Raw genomic sequence first — 22,291 nt, forward strand, 5'->3', positions numbered from 1 at the left:
TCGCGGACGTGGGAGGAGCATGTGCAGCATCTTGCCATGGTCCTCGAATGGCTGGCCAGACATGGGCTGACCTGCGCGCCCCACATATGTCACGTCGGCGCTACGGAACTAGAGAACCTGGGTCACATTGTGAGCGCGGACGGATGCCGACCCCTACCATCGCAACTTGACCTGATTGAATCTAAGACCACACCACGTACCCGCAAACAATTACAGCAACTCATAGGCCTACTCAATTGGCTGAGGGGCTTCATCCCCCACTTCGCCACTGTCACGGCGCCGATGACAGCCCTTCTCTCCCCCAAAAACAGGTTCAGGTGGACAGACGAGGCAGACCGCGGGCTGGCTGACGTGAAGCGCTTGTTCCGGGAGTGCCACACCCTCGCCCGCCTCCGCCCCGAGGAGCACGTGTTCTTGCAGACAGACGCCAGTCAGGAGGGGATGGGGGCGGTGCTGTACCAAGTAGGTCTGGAGGGGGAACGGCGCTTAGTGGAATACGCGAGCGCCAAGTTCAGCCGAGCAGCGCACTGCTATTACGTCAATGAGCAGGAGTGCCTCGCGGTCGTGTGGGCGGTAGGGCGCTACAGACACCACCTGGAGGGTAGGCCATCTACCCTGCGTACTGATAACCAGTGTCTCAAGTGGCTCGACTCGGTACAGGGCTGGAAGTCGAAATTCACGCGATGGGCCCTGACACTCCAAAGCTTTGACTTCCATGTCAAACACGTTCCAGGGCGCGAAAATCAACTGGCTGACGAACTATCACATCACCCCGATCCTAACACCGAGTATCACGACGAGGGCAGCTGGGAGGAGCTGCTACCACCTGTAGGACACCCCGCACACACTCCGGGGACAGGCGAACCCGCAGTTCTGTACGCCACTGTTTCCAACACAGATCCAGACACGTCTCTCCCGGACACGCTCACGGCCCTACATCGTGTCGTGCTGGAGGTGCAGCACGACGATGAGTCAGTAAGGGGGTGGGTTTCCAGGTGCGGGAAACAGGTGCAGCTGTACCACAGATGTGTGGACGGGAAGCTGCTGATACGGGTACAAGGGAACATGGAGGCCTGGAGAACGTACTTACCCGCAGCTGCCCGTTCAGCTGTCCTAAACTTCTACCACGATCACGACCTGGCCGGCCACCCGGGCACGAAGCAAACGCGAGGGGCGCTAAGTCGGGAATTCCACTGGCCCGGTGTTGCCAGGGACGTCCGCGACTATGTGCGGAGGTGCCAGCTGTGTCAGCAGCGCAAGTCGCGGCGGGCCGACGGGGTAGAGCAGCAGCAGCCCTGCAGACCAAATGAACCCTTTCACACACTAGCCTTAGACATCATGGGACCGTACCCCCGCACGTCATGCGGGAAAAGATTTTTAGTTGTCATTACCGATCTTTTCACCCGCTGGGTTGATGCCTTCCCGGTCTCCAACGTCAGGTGAGGCACCATCTTGTCCCTCCTAGAAACGGAGGTTTACCCACGATTCGGCTTCCCGAAGGTACTGCTAACAGACAATGGATGCCAGTTCACCGGGGGGCGCTGGTGAGCCGGATGCTGCCGGTGGGGAATTTTCCACCATACCACTCCTACATACCACCCTCAGGCCAATCCCACGGAGCGGAGGAACCAGGAGATAAAGGTTCAGCTACGCCTCTGTCTCGGGGAGGACCATTCAAAGTTGTACATACACCTGCCCAAATTATTGTATTGTCTGCGCCGACGCACCAATGTGGTCACGGGCCACTCTCCAGCCGAACTACTCATGGGGCAGAACCTGGCCCTCCCTGGAGAGTGTCGGGTGGCCGCCGCGGCTACCAAGGACCTATGGGGGGAGGAAATCGCAGCCATGAGGGAGCAGGCACATGTAAAACAGACACAGTTCCTGGCTCAAAAGACACCGCAGTCCACTCGCCCTCCGGCACAGCTTGAACCCGGTCAGTGGGTGTATGTGCGGCAAAACCATTTGTCTTCTGGAAAGAATAACTTCTGCGCGGGGCTGGCCCCCAAATGGTCTAATCCCCGCCATAATTCTGTGGCGAACTGGGCCATCTACAAACACCGTGCGCACCCCCAGCGGGCGACCAGCCAAGGTGCACCGAGACGACTTGCATCTCGCAGTAAACGACCCGGCCCCAACAGGGGCGGGACCCCCGAATGATAGGCCACCAGACACACCTCCGAGCCCGACTCCGGGCTCACCCGAACCGGACGTAGCTAGCCCGCACAGACGCCACAACGGCTACACAACGTTCACTTTACCTAACCCGGCCCCAGCAGGGGTGGGACCCCCAAATTATAGGCCACCAGACACACCTCCGAGCCCGATTCGGGGCTCGCCCGAACCGGACGTGGCTAGCCCGCACGGACACCACGACGGCCACGCAACCTCCACTTCACCTACACAAGTGTCAGATGCGGGGAGTTCCGCACCAGGGACTCCATCCGAGTCCACAAACATCATGGACTCTCCAGTTCCCAACTGCCCCCCACCCAACATCCTTCCTCGTGCGGCGGACAATATCTTGCCAATGATCAACCTAGCCCCGACCTCTCTGGATGAGGAGGAGACGACTCACCTTTTCTGGCAACCAGACGATGGGGACGCGAACAATGTGGATGACGAAGTCGATGAGCCCTGGTGGCCGCTGGTCGTAAGCTTGAGCGAGTCCACGTTTACCATGTCCATTGAGGAGCCTACGTAGAGGGGAAGGGGAAACAGTGCAGAGGCGGTATCCGCAGAGGCGGCGGCGGTTGATGACCCGCACGTGCTGCTCACAACCACAACCGACAGTTGGAGGCTCGACAAGCTCTGGGAAAGGGCGCACAGCTGTTAACAGGATCATTGGTGAGGGGGAGAGCCAGACAATTTTATATATTAATGTTATTGAAAACACCGTCCCTTCCAGGCGGGTACGATGCCCTCCGGTCCATCTGCAGGATTATGTCACCAGAAACATACAGAATCAGGGAAATGCAAGCGTCCAGGGGGTGACTAGCGCACATCAGGGAGGGCGACAGGAACAGGCAACACCAATATTACTTCCTATCAGAGTATCACACCGTGTTCCACAGGTACCAACATACTTAGGGGACTACTTCCTGGGTCAGATCATGGCGGCGGAGTCCCGAGGGATGACAGGGCTGTCTCCAACTCCGGCAAGGGATACCCACACCCAATTTTCGACCCGTTAATAGGCTCGCAATCACATACAAATAAAAGCCCCCAGGGCTCACGATTCACACACCCCAGATGGGTCATGCCAGAACCACCATTAATTCAATTATAAACAGATTCACTAGGTATGCCACGCCCAGGTTCCCACCTTGTCTGACCTCCTATGTGCGTCGAACCGGTGCACCACTTCCATGCGTGTGAGGAGCAGTGTTGTTGAGCATAACGGCCTCGTTGGGGAGGGGGGGGGGGGGCATTTGACACCAACCGCCGCTGCTCCCTCTGGTCCGCAAAGGTCGTTATGCCACGACAACACTTGCTCCTAAGTGCATCGAACACGCCCGAGCGTGATGACCGCGGAGTGTGTGAAAGTGCACCGCGACGAACACCAAAGCGACGTCAGCGCCCGGCCGGGTGTTGCAATGTGCCTAATTAATTGTATAATTATTTTGTCAAATTGAAACAACTAAATTAATAACAATTTAAAAGAAGATTCATGTAAGGGAAATTATGTCTAATTGTCTTATAAGCATATATTGTGTAACTTGTCTTTAAGTCCAAAACTGGCCGGGTCTTTTTTCCCGCGTTCCACGTGGTTAGGCGCGAGGCCGCATGGCGGTCTCGCGCTCAGTTACCGTTGGGAGCTCGAAGGGGTCGGGCGCTCCGCGAACTTCGGGCCATCAACTTTCGCGCTTCATCTCCATATCAGCAATAGTGTAAGTCTTTTAAAATCCTTTAACTAGCTCGGCGCCGACCCCACCCCAGTCGCACGATATTTCGTGCGACTCGTAACTTATTAATTTTTATCCCGACAAGGAGTTTTCTCATATTTTACGTAATTCCATGTCCAGTTTAAGGACAGCGTATATTGGTACGCAGTTTCGGCTTCACAGCCAACTAATTGTTATTACCGTAGGCTCTTTGTAATGAGTGTTGAATGCTACTGACTAACTTTCGCTTTTTAATTTTCACCATCTTAAATGTGTAGTTTGTAACGTGTGATTTTACTGAATAACTTTCAATTTCAAGAGACTTTAACGTGTACATCTCCAGCTGGCGTATCTACGTAATTTTAGAGACAGTAATATTTCGTCGCAGGCTAGATTGCAAACAATCCTGAACATAGGGATTTCTCTTCGTGTTTCCGTGTCAGCCCAAGTCGTAGCAACATAAGTTCCGTGACTATCCGCCATATCCTTCATAGGGACGTGTACCCACCGTTTCAGCTTGTCGATAATTCTTTGCAACCTATCCTGGTCGCTCGCGTCATTTACGTTCAAAGATACGCGTGTCACAGCGGTCCGACAACGGACGCGGCCAGTACCGGGACCTATAAGTGTATCAATACTGAATAAAGTGCAGTGTCCTGTAACTCGTTTACCAATCATTTACAAGGCGTCCTGGGTGGCCTGAACAGCCCAGGTAGGTTCCGAATAGAGGTGTAAAAGTAACGAAAAAATGTGTACCGGTATGTATTCGTTACTATAACAATTAGTACTCGTTACTTTCTTATCGTTACTCGTTACTTCTGATACCGCATGACATGGCACATGCTATGTTATGTAACAGCATCGAATCGAGTCGTATTTCGTACGCGTACAGTATGACGTGGCGTAAATAAAAATAAATCGAATATAAACAATTAAAAATATTTGATAATTAACAGCTTTTGTTAACCAAGAAACAATTAACTCTCATTAGAGCGGCTTTATTATAATATATATTTTAAGATAAGAACATAAAACGTGAAAATACGCGATTATAAAAAACAAAAACATACATATTTATAATTTGTAAAAAATACTTTCTTACGTTGTTTCTGTTGGAATCTAAAACTTTGTCTACACACACAATACCTTTAATAAACAGTAAAAAACTTGGACGTCGAATTTCCAAATTATACTTTTATTAATAAACAAACATCGTTCTTTGTAACGAATACGCGCGCGAATGCGTGAAACCTACGAAAGATGCGAGTAACGAAATGCATTCGTTTGTAACGTTTCGTTACTCGGTACTAGATGCCGCACCCGTTACTCAGTAACGAATACATACGGTTTGCTACAGCTCTAGTTCCGAACCACGACGCGCTCCTGCCTGCAGCCACGAGGCCGAACCCCCGTTTAAACCCCTGAGATCCTTTTCAACGCTAATATTTAATTAAAAACTTAAACAGGCAGAGGGAGTGGCGTCAGTTTATATTAATTTATTACTTTTTGAAACATAATGCTAAGTAATGTTTATATCTCTTTGGAATTTTGTTGAGCCGTTGGTGACCCTGTAATTAACGTTGTTCATTTTTAAATCACCTTAATCAACACATGTGTTTTTGTAATTAACAATAGTGTACGATTGTTTGAATTATTTGTTTACATCATTGATATCAGGTGTTAGTGATTGAGAAAGAATGTCTTTCTTTATAAAATCCAAAAATAATTCAAGACTGGGCATAGCTGAAAAAAAATTTAAGGTTAGTGTTTCTGTAAAGTTAGAGGTTATGGCAAAAACTGAAAATACTTTTAGATTAGTGAGTTTCATTTAACTAATCAGCTTCTAAACGGTTTTACACTACTTTAAATTTCACTATCATTAATTAACCCACCTAATCGTTGAAATGGTTTTGCAGTATTTTGTAATGTCACTAAAGCTGGGGTGGGTGGATATCTGGGGTGGGTGGATAACAGGCAGCATGGATTCAGGATGGGGTTCTCATGCGAGACCCAGATGGCTGGGCTGTTGGAAGACCTGGTGGAAGCGGTGGACGGGGGGAAGCAGATAGATGCAATCTTTATAGATTTTGAAAAGGCGTTTGATAAGGTCCCCCATAGGAGGTTAATGGAAAAGGTTGAGTTGCTGGTGAGGGATGGAAGGGTGGTAAACTGGGTGGGTGATTTCCTGAGGAATAGAAGACAAAGAGTGAGAGTGGGTGAGGAAAGCTCCGAGGAGGGGGAAGTGACGTCGGGGGTGCCACAGGGGAGTGTGCTGGGGCCTCTGTTGTTCACAATTATGATAAACGATCTGGGGGAGGGCATGAAAGCCAGATGGAGGCTATTTGCAGATGACTGTGTAGTGTATGAGGTTGTGGGGGAAGGGGGATGTTTAACAGAGGACTTGATAAGGTTGGAGCAATGGACGGAGAAAAATGGAATGTCCTTGAATGTTGGTAAGACAAAAGTTGTCAGATTTACAAAGAGGAGGAAAGTCACACGAAATGTATATTACTGGAAGGGGCAGGAGATAAGAGAGGCAGCAGGATATAAGTACCTGGGGGTGACACTGAAAAATGACCTAGGATGGGCGGAGCACATAGAGGGGGTGGTCAGGAGGGGAAGGCAGGCGCTGGGGTTGCTTGGTAGGACCCTGCAGGGAGCTGGGAGGAGGACAAAGGAGAAGGCATACTCCACATTGGTCAGGCCAATGTTGGAGTATGCGGCGGCGGTCTGGGACCCCTACCTGGTGACTGAGGTGAAGGAGCTGGAAGGGGTGCAGCGCAGAGCGGCTAGGTGGGTGATGGGAATGTGGAGAAGGAGGGAGGGGCAGGATGGGAAACTGCATAGCCCAACGGAAATGATTAAGGAGTTGGGGTGGGAAACGTTACAGAGGAGAAGAAGAGTGGAAAGGTTGGTCAGGATGTTCAAGGTGCTGAAGGGGGAAGGGGGATGGGGGCAATTGGGAAGCAAAGTACATAGAGGGGAGTACAGAGGACGAAGAGACCACAGATGTAAGCTCCAGAGGGTGTGGAGGCGGACAGAGAGAGGGCGGAACACCTTCCTGGTGAGGACGGGGAGGGAGTGGAATGGGCTGGGGGAGGAAATGGTGGAGGTCAGGGATGGGAGGGAGCTGAGGAGAAAGCTGATGGAGGGGGGGGGGAGAGGGGAGTGAGTGGGAGTTCTTGCCACCGGGTGAAAGCCCAATTGCAGGTTAAGTAATAATAATAAGCTGGACTCGATATGATTCTTCTCGTCCGTCCGCCAACGAGCCGAGCGATTCAAGCTGGACACAATATTTCGTCGCGTCCGTCTGTCAACAAGCCGAGCAATTGAATGGTGTTATGCAGAAGCCATCCATGCCACAAAATTTCAAAAGAGAGAACACTAGCTTTAAAGTCTCTGCTCTTTGAAATATTTTGAGACTCAACAATGAATATGAAATTTAAATTAGATTATTAGGATGAGTATATATGTTGTTCTCAAAATTATTTAATTAAAAAAAAATAGTCCTTAATATTTTATTACAAGTAAATGTGGGTTGGTCTTTTTCTGCAAATTTGCTGAATCCCAGTAAAATATGTTCTGCAGAAAATAGTACCTATGTAATTTGTGTACATGTTTCCTGAACCATCACATATAATTTTATAAATGCCGAATCTTACATAATACACAGTTTAAACATTTAAATACGGGTTGAAGATCTTTAGTAAATGCATATTTTTATAATACTGCAAAGTAAACCAAAACTTGGCAGTTGGAATTATTTTATTCCTGTTTAATTTTTATAGTATTAAGCAAATATATTCACAAAATAATTTGGTTTACAACAAAAATTATTTGGACATAATATATTTTTTTAAAAATACTGATCTCTTGACATTGAATAGTCTAAGGAATATAAATACACATTAAGCTAGAGAACATCAAAATTATAACACGAAATACATGTTAGCTAACATTTCACTCCTGAATGTCAAAATCCAATGTATTGTTGAATCCATCTACATCATCTTCCTGAGCATCATTGGCGGCCGTAAGATTTCTATAAAAATCTACTGCATCAGCTGGAATGAGATGTTTAATGGATTCGATGTCAGCCATTTTTGCAGCTGTTATGGGTTTTCCATTTGGCCACAGTGGAATCAGCTTCCAAATATCATCAGCTTTAGGCCTTCCCCTAGTACTTTTTTTAATATTGATTACAAGTTCATCTTCACTTTTGAAATCTGTAGTGATGTACAGAAGGAATGGTTCTTCGCGCTTTAGTGTAATTTGTCTGGCATTAAGCCAACTGACTTTCCGATTGTCTTCAGACATTTTCCTATTAGTAATAGAACCTTCAATCCTTTTGGTTCCAAGAAAGTCTCCAGGGTTCATTTTGGAAACAATGAGAGGTTTCTTTTTTCTGCATGTCTTCATAACATCGATGTAATCTGCAGGTGTGTAGAGCCTTTGTTGGGGCTTGAGTGCTCTCTCAATATCTGCGAAATCCCTATCATTAGGGAGAAAGCTATGCCCAGAAACCAAGTACCTAAGTATTATCTTTTTCAATCGTGGATGATTGTGTAAAATTTCTTTCATCATAAGAACCATCTTGATATTACGGTTTTGTCCACCGCAAGAATCTGACCACAGGATTAGTGTTTCTACATCAGAATTTAATGTACTGGTGATGTGCTTGCGGAGACAAGAACCAATTTCCTGCGCTCCTCTACCTGCTTCTCCTTCTAGCCATACATAACAGTAACCATTTTCATCTTTGCCACTATGTATTCCCAAATTGTATAACCATAACTGTCGTTTATAAAACATTATACTGGTTGGGATACGAGGTAATGGTAATGTTTTCTCCATATCATAAGTGAGACATTCAATATCAGCACAGTCCTTTGCAAGTTTCATGTCACTTTTCAACATGGTTTGTGCATCAGTAGCAATTTGAAGATGATTTTGGCGCTCTTCTTTAACTTCGGCACTGTTTTCGTTGCCACACTGAATCTGGTTATGTAATGTATCACATTTGTTACACGTGTCTTTTTTTAGAGGTTTGATTTTTAAGTCAAATTTATCGTAAAATACTCTTTTGTAGGTGGCAAGGCTCACAGGGTATTCTGTTTCACTTTTGTAAGCACTGTACATCTTCTCCAGTGTCATGTCTCGTGGCAAATATTTAGAAGAAACACTGTCCCTACAATAGTGTGAGGTGTATGTTGGTACACTTTTAATATGGGCTATAACTTTCTCCAATTTGATGTCAGATGTTTTGTTCCAGCCTCCTTGCTGAACTCCTCTTTGATCATTTAAAGGTAGGCGACCATTCACTTTTTTAAGTGCCGTGTTAACCCTGCATGGAGAGATAGCTATTGTCTTGCAGAACATATTTCTACATACTCGTACTGATGATAAACGAAAAATTCTCGAAAACTGCTTCTTTTTCGGATCACGTCCATACTGTCGCTTTTTAGGGTATTCTGTTACAAGGCTCCCTATATATGTATTTTGTGCTGTGTAATCACCCAACTTCCAGAATCTGTCAAATTCCATCTTCCTCTCTTCAAGACCCACTTTCTGATTGCACTGGAGAGGGCAGTGACATTCATAATCTTCAAACACTTTATGTGCTACATGCTTGTACTTGTAGTTGTAGTAGGATTGGTTGCTATTTCGTTTCCTCTTCCTTTCACTCCTAGACTGATCTTCAATTTTCCTTTTTCTTCCTCTTGACTTTCGCCCTGTTTTGCAGTTTTCCTATAAACACACAAAATAACAGAAAATTATTATTTTTAAATATTAGTCTCATGACAGTAAAGCATCTCATTATTAGAAAATAGTGCCAACCTACCTCTGGGTTTTCCCCACCACTGGAATCAAATGATGAGTCACCAGGAAAATGATGTAGATGACTTTTATTATAATCAACATCATGACTGACATTAGACTCAGTATCATTTTTCTGAAACACATAAGTAAGGTATGCATTAATATTACTTGTGACAACATAAACTGAGGTACTTTAGCATGACCTTTTGTAACTTTGCACCACCTGTTATATTTTATTTAATGTAAAAACTATAACATATCCTAAACGATACACAGAAATTTTGTTTAGCATAAAAATGTGAATTGCAAAGCTTATATAATTTAAAGGGGCTGCAAAACTTAAATCAATATTGGCTGTACATATAGTAACACCAAAATGGTGTAAATAAAATACAATCAGTAATTAATAACTTTAGTAGGTTTGGAAATAAATATACCTCTCCATTTTCATCAGCAATGGAATCTGACACATGTACAGGAAACGCATCTTCTACATGTTCAGCAGATACGGGAATGGTCTCAGTGTTCTGTAACATAAAGAAAATGTGTGCTATTGAATAATCACAGAAGAGTACTGAGCCTACGATAATCTGTTTAACTGTACATGACGTATGCTTGTAATAGATTACAAAATTATTACTTCGTAAGTTATGAAGTTATGTCCTTTTTTAAGTTTAAAACTTTTGTGAGTTTTTTAGAGACCATTCTGGGTCTTTTAAGACAGCGAATGCATTCAGTTCAACTAAATTACCGGATAATATAATTCCCGAAACCAAAGTACATAGAAACTAAGAAAATAAATTAACCTCTTGAAATTCTTCTGTTGGTGGCAATGAGGTATACACTTCTTCCTCGTGAGTGATTAGAATACCTTCTTCATTTACAACACCAGAAAAAAGTATCTCCTCTTCTTCAAGCACATTTTCAAAATGTTGGCCTACTATATGTGACTCATGTGACTCCTTGTCTGGTACTTCCTGTATAACGAAACAAACCGTTAATAACCAAATTTTTATTTTCATTAAAAAACAAAATTCTTATTTCAATTGTAACTGTTTAAAGCTATTGTACACAATGAGGTTTAATGAAGTTTAGTTACCACATTGAAAATAAAATTAATAAAAAAATTAAAACAACACAATCCCATCATGTTTAGTAAGTTATGCTTACCTGTATTATTAAATTTTCTGGTGAAATATCTTCAGGACTGTCATTACTTTGCTCAGGACTGTAATTACTTTGCTCAGCAAATGTTTTTAAGGCAAGCTGTACAAGAAATTTTCCTCTACTTTGTGCATCCATTATAACAGACCGGTTTAGACTATACAGTAAACAAACTTTCCCACCAAAAGTAAAAAAGTGCTAGCAACATTAGCAGTGCTGGCAACATTTACATGAGCCCACAAGAAATTCCATAGCACATAATTCATTTATATTACAATATTAATTAAATTATGGAAATAATAAACATAGATAAAATGGGTGTAGGTGTACTTAAATAGGCCAGTGTGTTTAGAAGAAACAAACCAAACCACTTGGATGGAATCTGAAAAATTCCAAAGATAAATAACAAGGCGAAAGAATGATCTGCAGTAACAGACCAACCCACTTGGATAGTTTCTGAAAAATTCTGAAGATAAAATAAACATGGAATTTAATCAACCAAACCACATGGATTCTTTCTGCAGAATGGCATGTGAAAGTAGTATAAGTAATTAGTTGACCAAGGAACATGGATGGTTTATGCAGAATATTACTCTACGAATGATATCAATGTGGGTTAGTTTTATCGAACACAGAAGGCAGCACAATGCAGATATGGGTTGGGTGTTTTTTGCAGAATACAGAATAAAAATTTAACTTTCAAGACATTGTTGTAACCCATTTTTTTTATTTTTGAGGGTTGGTCTCCTTCTGCATAACACCATTCAATTCACAATCATCCGTACGTGTTTAAATAGGCCTACTTATTCATTTCAATGCTGCCAACAGACAAAAAATCCTAAATACTGGAGAAAATGTAACTTGTATATTGACGATCATGAAAGTTAAGCACTTAATATATAATTAAATTATTTTTTCTGTGTAGGATATAATAAGAAAACTTATAAAAAAAATGGTGAACAACACTCATCAATGCCATTGTGTCAGTTAGCAGAAAATATTGTAGCTCATTTATACATACACTTTTACCCACTTCAAAATCGCTGTTAAAAATTATATTCAAATTACTTACCCCATTTAACTATTAAGGGGCCCGCATCTTCAGGAGTGTATCTGTGTTAGTGAGGCGAAATGATAAGTGCGATGCTCGCTGATGCTTCTAGTGCGGTGTCGCCTCTAAGCACAAGGCTCTGAACTGGCGCACAGTCTTCTCGTCGTGATATGATAATTGTTATTACATTTCAACTCTCTCTTGATTTCTTGTGTAACTGGTGGATCTTTTAGTTTCAAAGGGCTGAACAAAAAAAGATGAAAAAACGTGATTTTGTCTAGCTATAAGTACATCTATGTTTATTTAACTCTTAATTACTTTCACTCTAAAATTATAACATTTGATTAATTGATTGGAAAATATATTAAAATTATTAAATTATATTAAAATGGATTTAAAATTATATTATCTAAAGGATGGGCTGGCCCTAATTTGAAAATTACCATTAATTTTTTATTGGACATAATTAAAATAGAATCAGAAACAATAAACAGGTTAGACTGAGCAATCCTAGATTTGACACTTAGAGCGATTAAAATCCCGAAAGAAAAATTTCTGGTGTTCCGATATTTTCAAATCATGATTTAATGTTTATACAGAAGACATAAAAAAAAAGCTGGAGGACTGGATGTTTGACGTTCGATGGCCGAGGTTGAGCTGTTAACATGGTGCCAGGGCGCCTTAGTCATCCTGTTTGCTGGAGGAAGGAGTCGAGGGTGGTGGTGTTAGGTCAGCATCTGGCCCTTGGACCCTGTCATACAGGGAGATGGCGTCTAGCGTCAGCCAGGGTGCAGAGCTCTCGAACACGCGGTTGTTGCGGACGTTTCCATAATTTAAAATGATGAGAAAATATTATGAAGTTTTATTAACGAAGCACATCTTTCTACGAGGTACACAGACTGACTAATTACTAATTACTAAAAAGTTGTAGGGACCACATCCCTTGCCTAGCTGATTAGATATTTGAGCAACGACCGGAGTGAAGTATTGTTGTGTGGCTCGCAGACGATGTGGTGTGGTCTGTCTGCTCTCGCATCGCAAAGTAGCATCGGGACGGCAGCGACTCGTTATTAAAAGCAGCCGATGGCTTTCGACAGAAGGTGGGGAGACTTTGGCTTCCGGACCGAAAGGTTTTGATGATTTCCGAGGGGTCGGTGAAGAAATACTGACTTCGATATCTCAAAGTTGGGGGTACTGGTCGATGTTAGCGTGACCTACTGAGGGGTGTTCTAAACAAGAAAAGATGACTCACACGAGGCGACTGCTAAATCATTGGGCTTATGGAAGTGACTAGTGCAGCGTTCTGGTGGCTTGGAAATGAACTACGGGGCACTGTTTGTTGCATGAGGTGCCAGGGAGCAGGAGTTTAGCGGGCGTTCAAACACCCAGGGGCAATAACTTACAAATCTGCCACAAGAGGGCAGAGGCGGTGCCTTCGCAGACCGATGGCGTGACCTCGAGGCAGGCCGGGGTTGATGCCCGCCCAGGGCATGGTTCCCTGGAAAGGCTGTGAGGGGGGGGGATGTAAAATGTGCTGTTGCCAGTGGGAAACTTTCTTGGCAGGGTCCTGAGGCCTGCCGAAACGTAAGTTAAGGCGACCCGCGGGTGTGCCTGAAATCGCTTGCGTAAGGCTGGCTCTCAGAACCTAGCTGCTCTAATAGCTTGCAGGACATAGCACTTCTTGTCACGGCTCGGAGGAGAATTACAGGCGACGGGCGTGCGCCAAGACGGAGATAAGACGACTGTACTGCTGGGTCATTAGATGGTTGGAAAAATTAGATTTACCTCTGGGAACAGCATGGGGAGATTGGCCTGACAAAGATTACACGGGAGTGTACAGGAGGCGGAATAATTTTAAGTTTTTGCAGCAAAAAATTACTGGCAAAATTATTTTAAAAAATTCAAATTTTAGAATTGTGCCAAAAATACTAATTGGCGGTACATTGTGAAATTTGAGCGGTGACTAACATTATATTGCGGAGAAATGAAGATAGAGGCGAATGCAAGTCCCATAAGTGCTTTCAAGAATCTGTACCGGTTGTTTTACGCCTAAAAATTACTCTGAAAACTTGCGTTTTCACCGTTTTAACTCTTCTTAAAATACAGTTTAAAAACTTAATCCAAAATCAAAAGTACTTTTCAGCCCTCAGCACACTCTTAAATGCTTTTCGTAAGCAGACTCCACTCAGATATCTTGAGCAGTTTTGAAATTGTGTTGTTTTTGTTGAAGCTCTGCGCACCGTATGTGTGTCCGGGTAGGCGGAACCTTTAAGGGGGTTAAGACCTATATTATTTTGCTTCCATTATTTTGTGTTTTTGCTCATTATTTTAATTAAATTCATATTGTAACTTTCATTAACTCTTTATAAAATGTTTTATAAATTTAGCAAGTATTTATTTAATAGTTTTTAGGAACTTACAGGCCAATTTTTATGTCAACCCTAGCATGTAAGAGTATGTAATTGTGCGTGCTTTACAGCTACTGATACTGGGCACTACTGACACTGGGCTGCTACTACGGATAGTTATTTTGGCTAGTGTTAAATTTAAAGTATCCATCTTTATCAAGAAATACTTACAGTGTAATATAACTATAAAAACACAATATAATGTAATACAATATAATTGATACTAATGATGTGAATCATAATAAATTGTTATATAATTTACATACAAAAGTGTGTTGTAAAGTATTCTGTCATTTGAGACCATTTCTGTCGTTCTGTCATTCTCTGTCTTTTGAGACCAACCCAAACACAGCAAGTAAATTGTAGTTAGGCCAGCCAGTGGTGAGGATAGTTTCCTGCATACACTTCTGTCTTGACACTGCTCTTCATGCTCTACTCTCTTCATCACTTTTCCTCACTTGCTCAATGTCCCTGGGGTTCTCTGATTCTTATCTTCATATCCATAATCCTTTTTGGGAGTCTTTTGTTATCAACTCTCATGTAGTATTGATGTTTATTTCACAGTTATTTCTCATCTTGTCCCATTTGTCAGTGCATGTCCTCTTTTAGAGATTCTGTCATATTTCATAATTATTATAAATTCCTGAGATTGAATTGGAGTGGTGTGATGATAAGGATGTTATTCATATATATTTTTTTCCATTGTAGAAAGTAAGAAATAATTAAAAAATTTCCAGGGTAATAATGTGAAGCGTAAGATAAAGAACTCTGAAGGAGTCTTGAAGAAGAAGAAGAAGAATAAGTTTGATGACGAGGAGATAGAGAGCTCAGAGGATGAGGCGGGCCGGCCCGAGCGGCCTCCGCCTGCCGCGGAGTCCGAGGACGATGCAGAGGAGACCAGCCAGGAGAAACGCCTCAGGCTCGCCAAGCTGTACCTCAGTGAGCTCGAGAAGGAAGGTAAGTGTGTATTTCAAGTCAGCTTAAATTTTATTTTTGAGTTTCGTAATTTATAGTACTAGTCCCTACCTGAATATTTACGTTAAATCTGTGCAACGTGCTTGGCTGTAGTTCAATGTAATCTTGAATGTTATTTAAAAAAAATCTTCTATTAATCAGTATTTAATTTGTATTGTTAAAGCTGGATTTTTTTTTTTTAAACCATTTTAAGTAATTTTTTTGTAATGGTTAGGGCTTTTTGAAGAAACCCATTAATAATATGCTTTTTTTTTTTGCCTACATTAGGGGAAATTCCCCCACATCTTTTTATTTGCTTCAGAAATCCTCCATTAAATGTATTTTAAAAACACAACAGTAACATTGTGATGCAAACATGAAAACAAAAGTGTTTCAATTGAGTGCCAAATAAGTTTATGTTATTTTTTTAATGCAGACCTCTACAAAATCTCTGTAAGTTTAAGAGCCAGGCATAAAATCTAGGAGCTAGTGATAAAAACAAAATTATTTGAGAATTTCAAATTCAGATTTTATTTTAACATTCAAATACTAAACTCTACTATATAGCAACTTGGTGCAGTATCAGTAATTAAAGTTAACTTATTACAATTTAAATACTGTCCCGGTTTATTGGACCCATTCATTTCTGTATAGCATGATTTTATAACAACATAATTTCCAGAAGTTAGTTGCCAGCAAGGAAAAGTTAGGTGTATGGCAACCTGGCACCTGGGATTTGTAGAGCCCTGTTTAAATGTAATATATATATATATATATATATATATGTGTGTGTGTATTTGCTATAGAGTACGTATCCCACTATTAGATTACAGAAAGCAAGTAAATGGGTGTTTTCTCTCTCTTTCTAACACACGCCGACTGCCATTAGCGCTGTCCTCCATACATCATACAAATTTAAAATAGTAGGTACTTTTTGGACAAAGCAATTTTGCATATATTATAGCATTGAAATATGTATCAGTGTGTGTGTGTGTCTTAATGGCATTTATTTTAAGGGGCCAAATAATTTTTTTTAAGTTTTTCCCTCTGGAAAGTGTTTTGATCTATTAATGTGTCACATCAAAAAATTAACCTGCCGGTGTATTTAATTCAGATTTTTTTTGTTGATAAATTCATATTTTAGGACACCACCGAATATATCTCAAGACAAAAGTGCTCCCTGTTTCAGTTATATAATTTTTTTTTAAATTCTTAAATGTATTCTTCATTAACTGGCACATAAAAACATTGATCAGTTGCAAAGTTTTTTGCTATTAAAGTTAGATGGGGGTCAAAAGCATGAAATATGTTTACAATAAATGTAATTTGTTTTTAAAGGCAACACCATTTCAATTTCTCAATCCGCTGTTATAGAGGATCGCTTCCAAATTGCTGTTGTAAGATAAAACACGGTCGTGTGTTTGAAGAAGTGAGGTTCTGTCCTGCAAACAAATTCAAAGATACTGTGGAAGGTGGAACACCAAAAAGAAACTACATTGGTAGGCTACGAGACAGGGTTCGCAAGATCGTGTTGGAAGTAATAGAGTATTTAAAAAAAAAAAAACACGATAGTGAACAATGCAATTAAGGAACCTTAGGTCAACTTTGGTCAGCGGTTGCATTAGTGATTAAATGGTATGTGTTTCTATTAATTTCTTTAAGTTCATTTTACAATTATCATATTAATTTGTAAGTTAGTTAAAAAAGTGATTTATTACAAATTTACAAGCATGATAGTATAAAATGTTATAAATAATCATATGAGTTCCTAAAGTGCTTCTGTGCAATCAGAATTCAAAAGAAACACGTCTCCTGGAATTCGTAGTTTGCCAAGAGCGAGACGGACTCCAGCACGGATGTGTGGTGTACAGAGGTGGTGGGGTGTGGGTGCAGAGGCGGAGCGGAGGGAGGGCCAGGCGCCCGACAGGGACCTGATCGCCCGCCGGCTGAAGGAGGGGGTGTTGGAGCAGAGCGGCCGACTGCGCAGGACGGTGGCTGACGAGTACGCTGGGCCGGACCTGAGTGCCGTCGCGCTGTTGCGCTGCAAGCAGCAGTCGTGCCCGCTCACCTGCCTCGTGCTCTCCGCGGACAACACCTGCGCCTTCGCCGGGGCCAAGAACGGCAGCATCGTCAAGTGTGCGTGCGCTCCCAACACCCCTGTTCACTTGGAGTCATTATTAACTGATTGCTAAACATTCGTATTATGCTGTGCAAAACCACACCTTTGACAGTGTGCCAAATTGTATTAGTTATGAGTAGAGACCTGAAAAATTTGCGGGTTCATTTCGTGTTATGCTAAAATTCAAATAACTATACCTTAGTTCTGCTTCTGCCATTGGTTCACTGTTAATCTGGAGGACTGAGGGCCAATTAGAGACCCTCACTCATAGAAGTGTCGAATCACAGGCCACCCAGTCGAGACGACTCACAAGTCAGCAGCCAGTGAACAGTTGGCATTTGCCAGAGTGTGTAGAGGATATTGGAGTCTATCCTGAAGGTCATTGAACCAGCGAATTTTTCTGGTCTCTAGTTATGAGAAATCTTTGTTCACCAAAATATACCAGTCATAACCACAGTATTTTTCTGTGACAAACTATTTTTTGCCCTATTATTGGAATGTCCAATAATATTCAACTGTTAAATTTTCTGTCTCATAATATAATAAAATATGTACTCTTAAAACCTAAAATTGTCAGCTACAAGATTTTCGTGAGAAAACTTAGGTGTTGCTGTCACACCATTCCAATAAATGGCGGGGATGTTTACAGTAACAACATTGTATCCTTTCACTATGTCGCTGACAAGTTTTCCTTTCACAAACAACACTGTTAGTCTAGTACTGTCTTTCAATTTAATTTTGACTCCATGTATGCCTAGCAGGGAAATGTGGCTGGCATATGAATATATGAGATACATTTAATTTGGTATAGTACTTCTATATACATATTAGTGTTTTAAGTAGCTAGTGTAACCAAAGTGTTGTTTTTAGCTCATTGCCTCACCCCTCACTGTGGACCTCAATGCCAAGAGATAATAAGCCCTAACCCACCACTCAAAATCAATTTGGCTTAAGTTTTATTTAATAAATGTCACTGAAAGTTGTACAAGAAGTCACTCCATTTTATTTGCAGAATCCAGTAGACATTCTTTAAATCACAAACAAATCCATGGAAAATAAATTGCTGATTACACTCGCTTCTCAGCTTGAGGACCAAAATATTTAGTAACACAAATTATTAAAATTAAATTTCATTACTAAGAGAATAAATATGAAAAAAGCACACACAAAAAATGATCACACACAGCTTTCCATTGTTTCATTTATCAACACAATTGAAATAATAAAAAAAAAGACCATACAAAGACAAAACAACTTCTTTGTCCTATAAGATAACTATCCAGATAGGTTTTATTGACATAAGTAGTATTTTTATGGATAATGAAATGGGACAAATTAAAAAAAAACATGAGAATACTTTATTTGGTAATGATATACATGCTTCTCAGATTGATGAAAATATGCATTATAAATCACGTGCTAGATTTTTACTCCCTGATGAAACCATTAAACTATTACTTTTATAATAATTAAAAATCTGGGTTTAAAAAATATTAAATATTTTCCATTGTGATGAAAACTTTGCTGATCCTGTTTTGTGAAACTCGACTAATTTCTTAATACGGTTGAATGTGTTTTTGCAGGGTCTCTTGACAAGAGGGTCAAAGAAACGTGCATACTTGGCCTACGCAAAAACTCCCCGAAGGATCAAGTTGGACACAAGAAACCTGTTCTCTGTCTGGCCATATCAACAGATAGTCATTTCTTGGTAAATACAAAGGAAAACTTGACACTCAGTTACTATTGTTATTACTCTGCATGTCTGTCTATACAGGATTCTAGCTCATGAACAGAGTAAGATAGGAATCAAAAGTTTATTAAAGGATTTTTTTCTGTTCATCAAAACAAAAATAAATGATTATAAGGGGCAGAAGTTGGAAAAATTGCAGAAAAAATAAAAATAATTTTTTTTAAGAGGGCTCTGCTGTTGTGTTAGTGCCCTCACTGTGACCTTTACTTGCTTGTGGGACTTGTGCGGCCGCCTGGAAGCTGGTAGAGCCCCCCCACCCTCCCCCTCAACCCAGCAGCTCTGCATTTTGTGACTGCTGCTCTTGCAGCTCCTTCACTACCGTTACACCTGTCCTTCCTCAGCCATAGAGTCATGCTGCCCACCAGACGGCCTCTCTCTGATTTAGGGTCGGTGAGCACCTGTACTCAGTGCTACGGTAGAGCCCTGTTGTAATGTTTTTTAGCTTAGCAAAGGAATAAAAAACATAAGCAGGAAATATCAGATTAGCACTTGCCTGTGTTTTAACCTTGATACCAATAGACTCATCGAACTAATGTAAACAAACTTCATGTTAAAACCACTAATGGGTATTCTGCCTGTGTTTGAACCTTTATACCAATAGACTCATCGAACTAATGTAAACAAACTTCATGTTAAAACCACTAATGGGTATTCTCGATGCTTGAATTTGCTTAAACTAAGCCAACAATATTTCTTGAACTCTGTCATGCTTCCAGCTTATATTTTCTTTATCTTCACATACACATTCCCACATTTCTGTAAAATTGTGTCACAATTCGTGACGATGGTGTTTATAGTGGAAATACCTGTATCCAATTCCTTCGCCACTTGAACGTATATTTTTGTGGATTCCTATGCCCAAATGAAATAATTTCAACTCTCTTAGCAATAAATGGAATGGAATACACTTTTTTTTGTGCTATTGTGGAATGGTTGGCAAATTAAAATACATATTGTATAACCACATATGTACATCTAAAAGTACACCAAATTGGCAAGGAATGAAAGGATTTGTTATTTGGTATTTCTCTGTTGTATCCCCGTTGGCCGTTTGCAGGCACTCAGCAGGACAATGCGGAGGGATATCAGATATCATGTAACGTAGGCATTTTTACCTATACCTAGTCATTAGAATGTTGCTTCAAGTATTAGCTCTGTCACAGCTTAGGCTACTGTCCGCATTGAACTTGTCCACTCTAAATCTTCTCAGGTTAGGTTAATGACGGATAAGTATGAATGTTATTGTTAGAGACATTTTATGATTTCATTTTAGGCCAATTTAGATCTAAAAACAAGAGTTTCGGTGTTATTGTTTTTATTTTTAATGAATTTTGATTTTTCATAAAGATATAATATTAAATAAACCTGGTTCTTAAATGTTGAATTATACTTATTTTGCCAGAACTGTGTCATTTTGTCTGATATACAGGATGTGTCCCAAAAGTCAATTATATTTATTTAAAAAGATTTATTGACAATACCGGTACTTATTGTTAATATTCTTCAAAGTACCCTCCACAAGCATCTATACATATATTCCACCGACTCTCCCATGCCTGGTACCCCCCCTTGAAGGCTCATTCAGAGTCGTTGTCATGGCCACTTGAATAGCGTCAATGCTGTCAAAATGTTGTCCTTTGAGAGTGTTCTTAATCCTTGGGAACAAAAGAAAGTCGGCCGGAGCTAGGTCGGGACTGTATGGTGGGTGCAGCAGCATTGGCACTTTGTGCTTCACCAAGAACTAACGGACACGCATTGTCATGATGCAGGACCTAGGTAGCGACAATGTTTTTACACACGCGGTTGACCATTTTCCTCAATATTTCCAGAACATCCACGTAGTAGGCAGCATTGATGGTCTGTCCTTGAGGTAGAAACACTTTGTTGACCACACCCTTGGTATCGAAAAAAACAATCAACATTGTTTTCACTTTGTATTTGCTGATCCTGGCATTCAGTTTCGGGGACACTGGGGTGTGACATTCGGCACTCTGACGCTTCGTTTCTGGGTTGTACTCAAATGTCCATGATTCATGACCAGTAATGAAATTGTCTAAAAAAATCAGGATTCATTTCCATACGTTCCTTCAGTGTACTCGCGATTAACACGTGATTGGCCTTTTGCTCGTCCATCAACAGTTTTGGGACCATCTTGGCACACACCTGTCACATGTTCAATTTGTACGTAACGATGCGATGCACAACAGTTTTCTGAATGTTCAGAGTGTCAGCTAATAACGAAACATTCATTCGGCTGTCAAAATTTATTGAATCACACACACCAGTCACGTTTTCATCGGTTTGGCTCTTTGTTGGCCATCCAGAGCGGAGGTCATCGTCCACTTCTTCCCGGCCTTCTTGGACTTCTTCACCTACCGTGGGGAAGCTATTCATTTCGGTATTTTTTTCTGTTCAATAGCAACAGTTCGTAGGCTTGTGGTAGACTCCGTGACGTCACATATCAGTTCATTTTCCGCTGCCAATACTAGCACGAAAAAATTTCAGTTTGACCCAGAGGAAAATTAGCACCATTCCTGCAATTCCTTCGTACATACTAACCCATCAGTGCATGACTTGTGCACCAGAATTATTTTACTAGCTGCGACGCAGGTAGTTCTCAGCCTGCACGCCTTCATGCTCGTGCAAGGCCCATGCTATAAACTTCTGTAAACTTATAGGAGAGTTTGTTACCTAACTGATGTAACTAGTGGCACATAGAAAAGCTTATTTGCAAAGTAACTCAGTCCAGCTACTCTTCGAAATGTGCTTACTTTTTTTAAATGCTCACTAACTTAATGGCTGCTCACTCTGATAAACTTGAACTCTTTATAAACAATGTCCGCCTAAACTTTGTGTTTAAAATACGTAAAAGTTTAGTCGAATCACTCTGAACACAATTTTAAAGACAGTTTATCAAACAGCCAGGTGTTTTCGCAGAAACTTGAAGCAGCCAGGAGTCTCCAATAAATATTGCATTAGATCTGACTGACATACATGCTCACGAAGGTCTCCTGGCAATTGTAGTGGTTGGAAGGTGGCACTTCACCCCATTCGTCCATCGCCGCGGCATCTCAACGCCACACACATGCCCTAGCACGCTCGCCGCTAGCAGCGTACTCCTTACTGCTCGGCGCTGCAGAA

General features: G+C 41.6%; 1 protein-coding gene across 1 annotated transcript in view; it reads left to right on the forward strand.

Moving 5' to 3' along the window:
- Positions 1-5,420: 5,420 nt before the first annotated feature.
- LOC134531062 (U3 small nucleolar RNA-interacting protein 2) overlaps positions 5,421-22,291 on the forward strand; it is a 49,577-nt gene continuing 32,706 nt past the window's right edge. The window contains exons 1-4 of the mRNA XM_063366580.1: positions 5,421-5,644; positions 15,065-15,284; positions 17,175-17,417; positions 18,984-19,108. Of these exons, the coding sequence (XP_063222650.1) occupies positions 5,582-5,644; positions 15,065-15,284; positions 17,175-17,417; positions 18,984-19,108 (651 nt within the window). The 5' untranslated portion in view covers positions 5,421-5,581. The remainder of the gene's footprint in view (positions 5,645-15,064; positions 15,285-17,174; positions 17,418-18,983; positions 19,109-22,291) is intronic.

This window comes from Bacillus rossius, chromosome 3 (assembly GCF_032445375.1).
Source record: "Bacillus rossius redtenbacheri isolate Brsri chromosome 3, Brsri_v3, whole genome shotgun sequence".
Lineage (NCBI taxonomy): Eukaryota > Metazoa > Arthropoda > Insecta > Phasmatodea > Bacillidae > Bacillus > Bacillus rossius.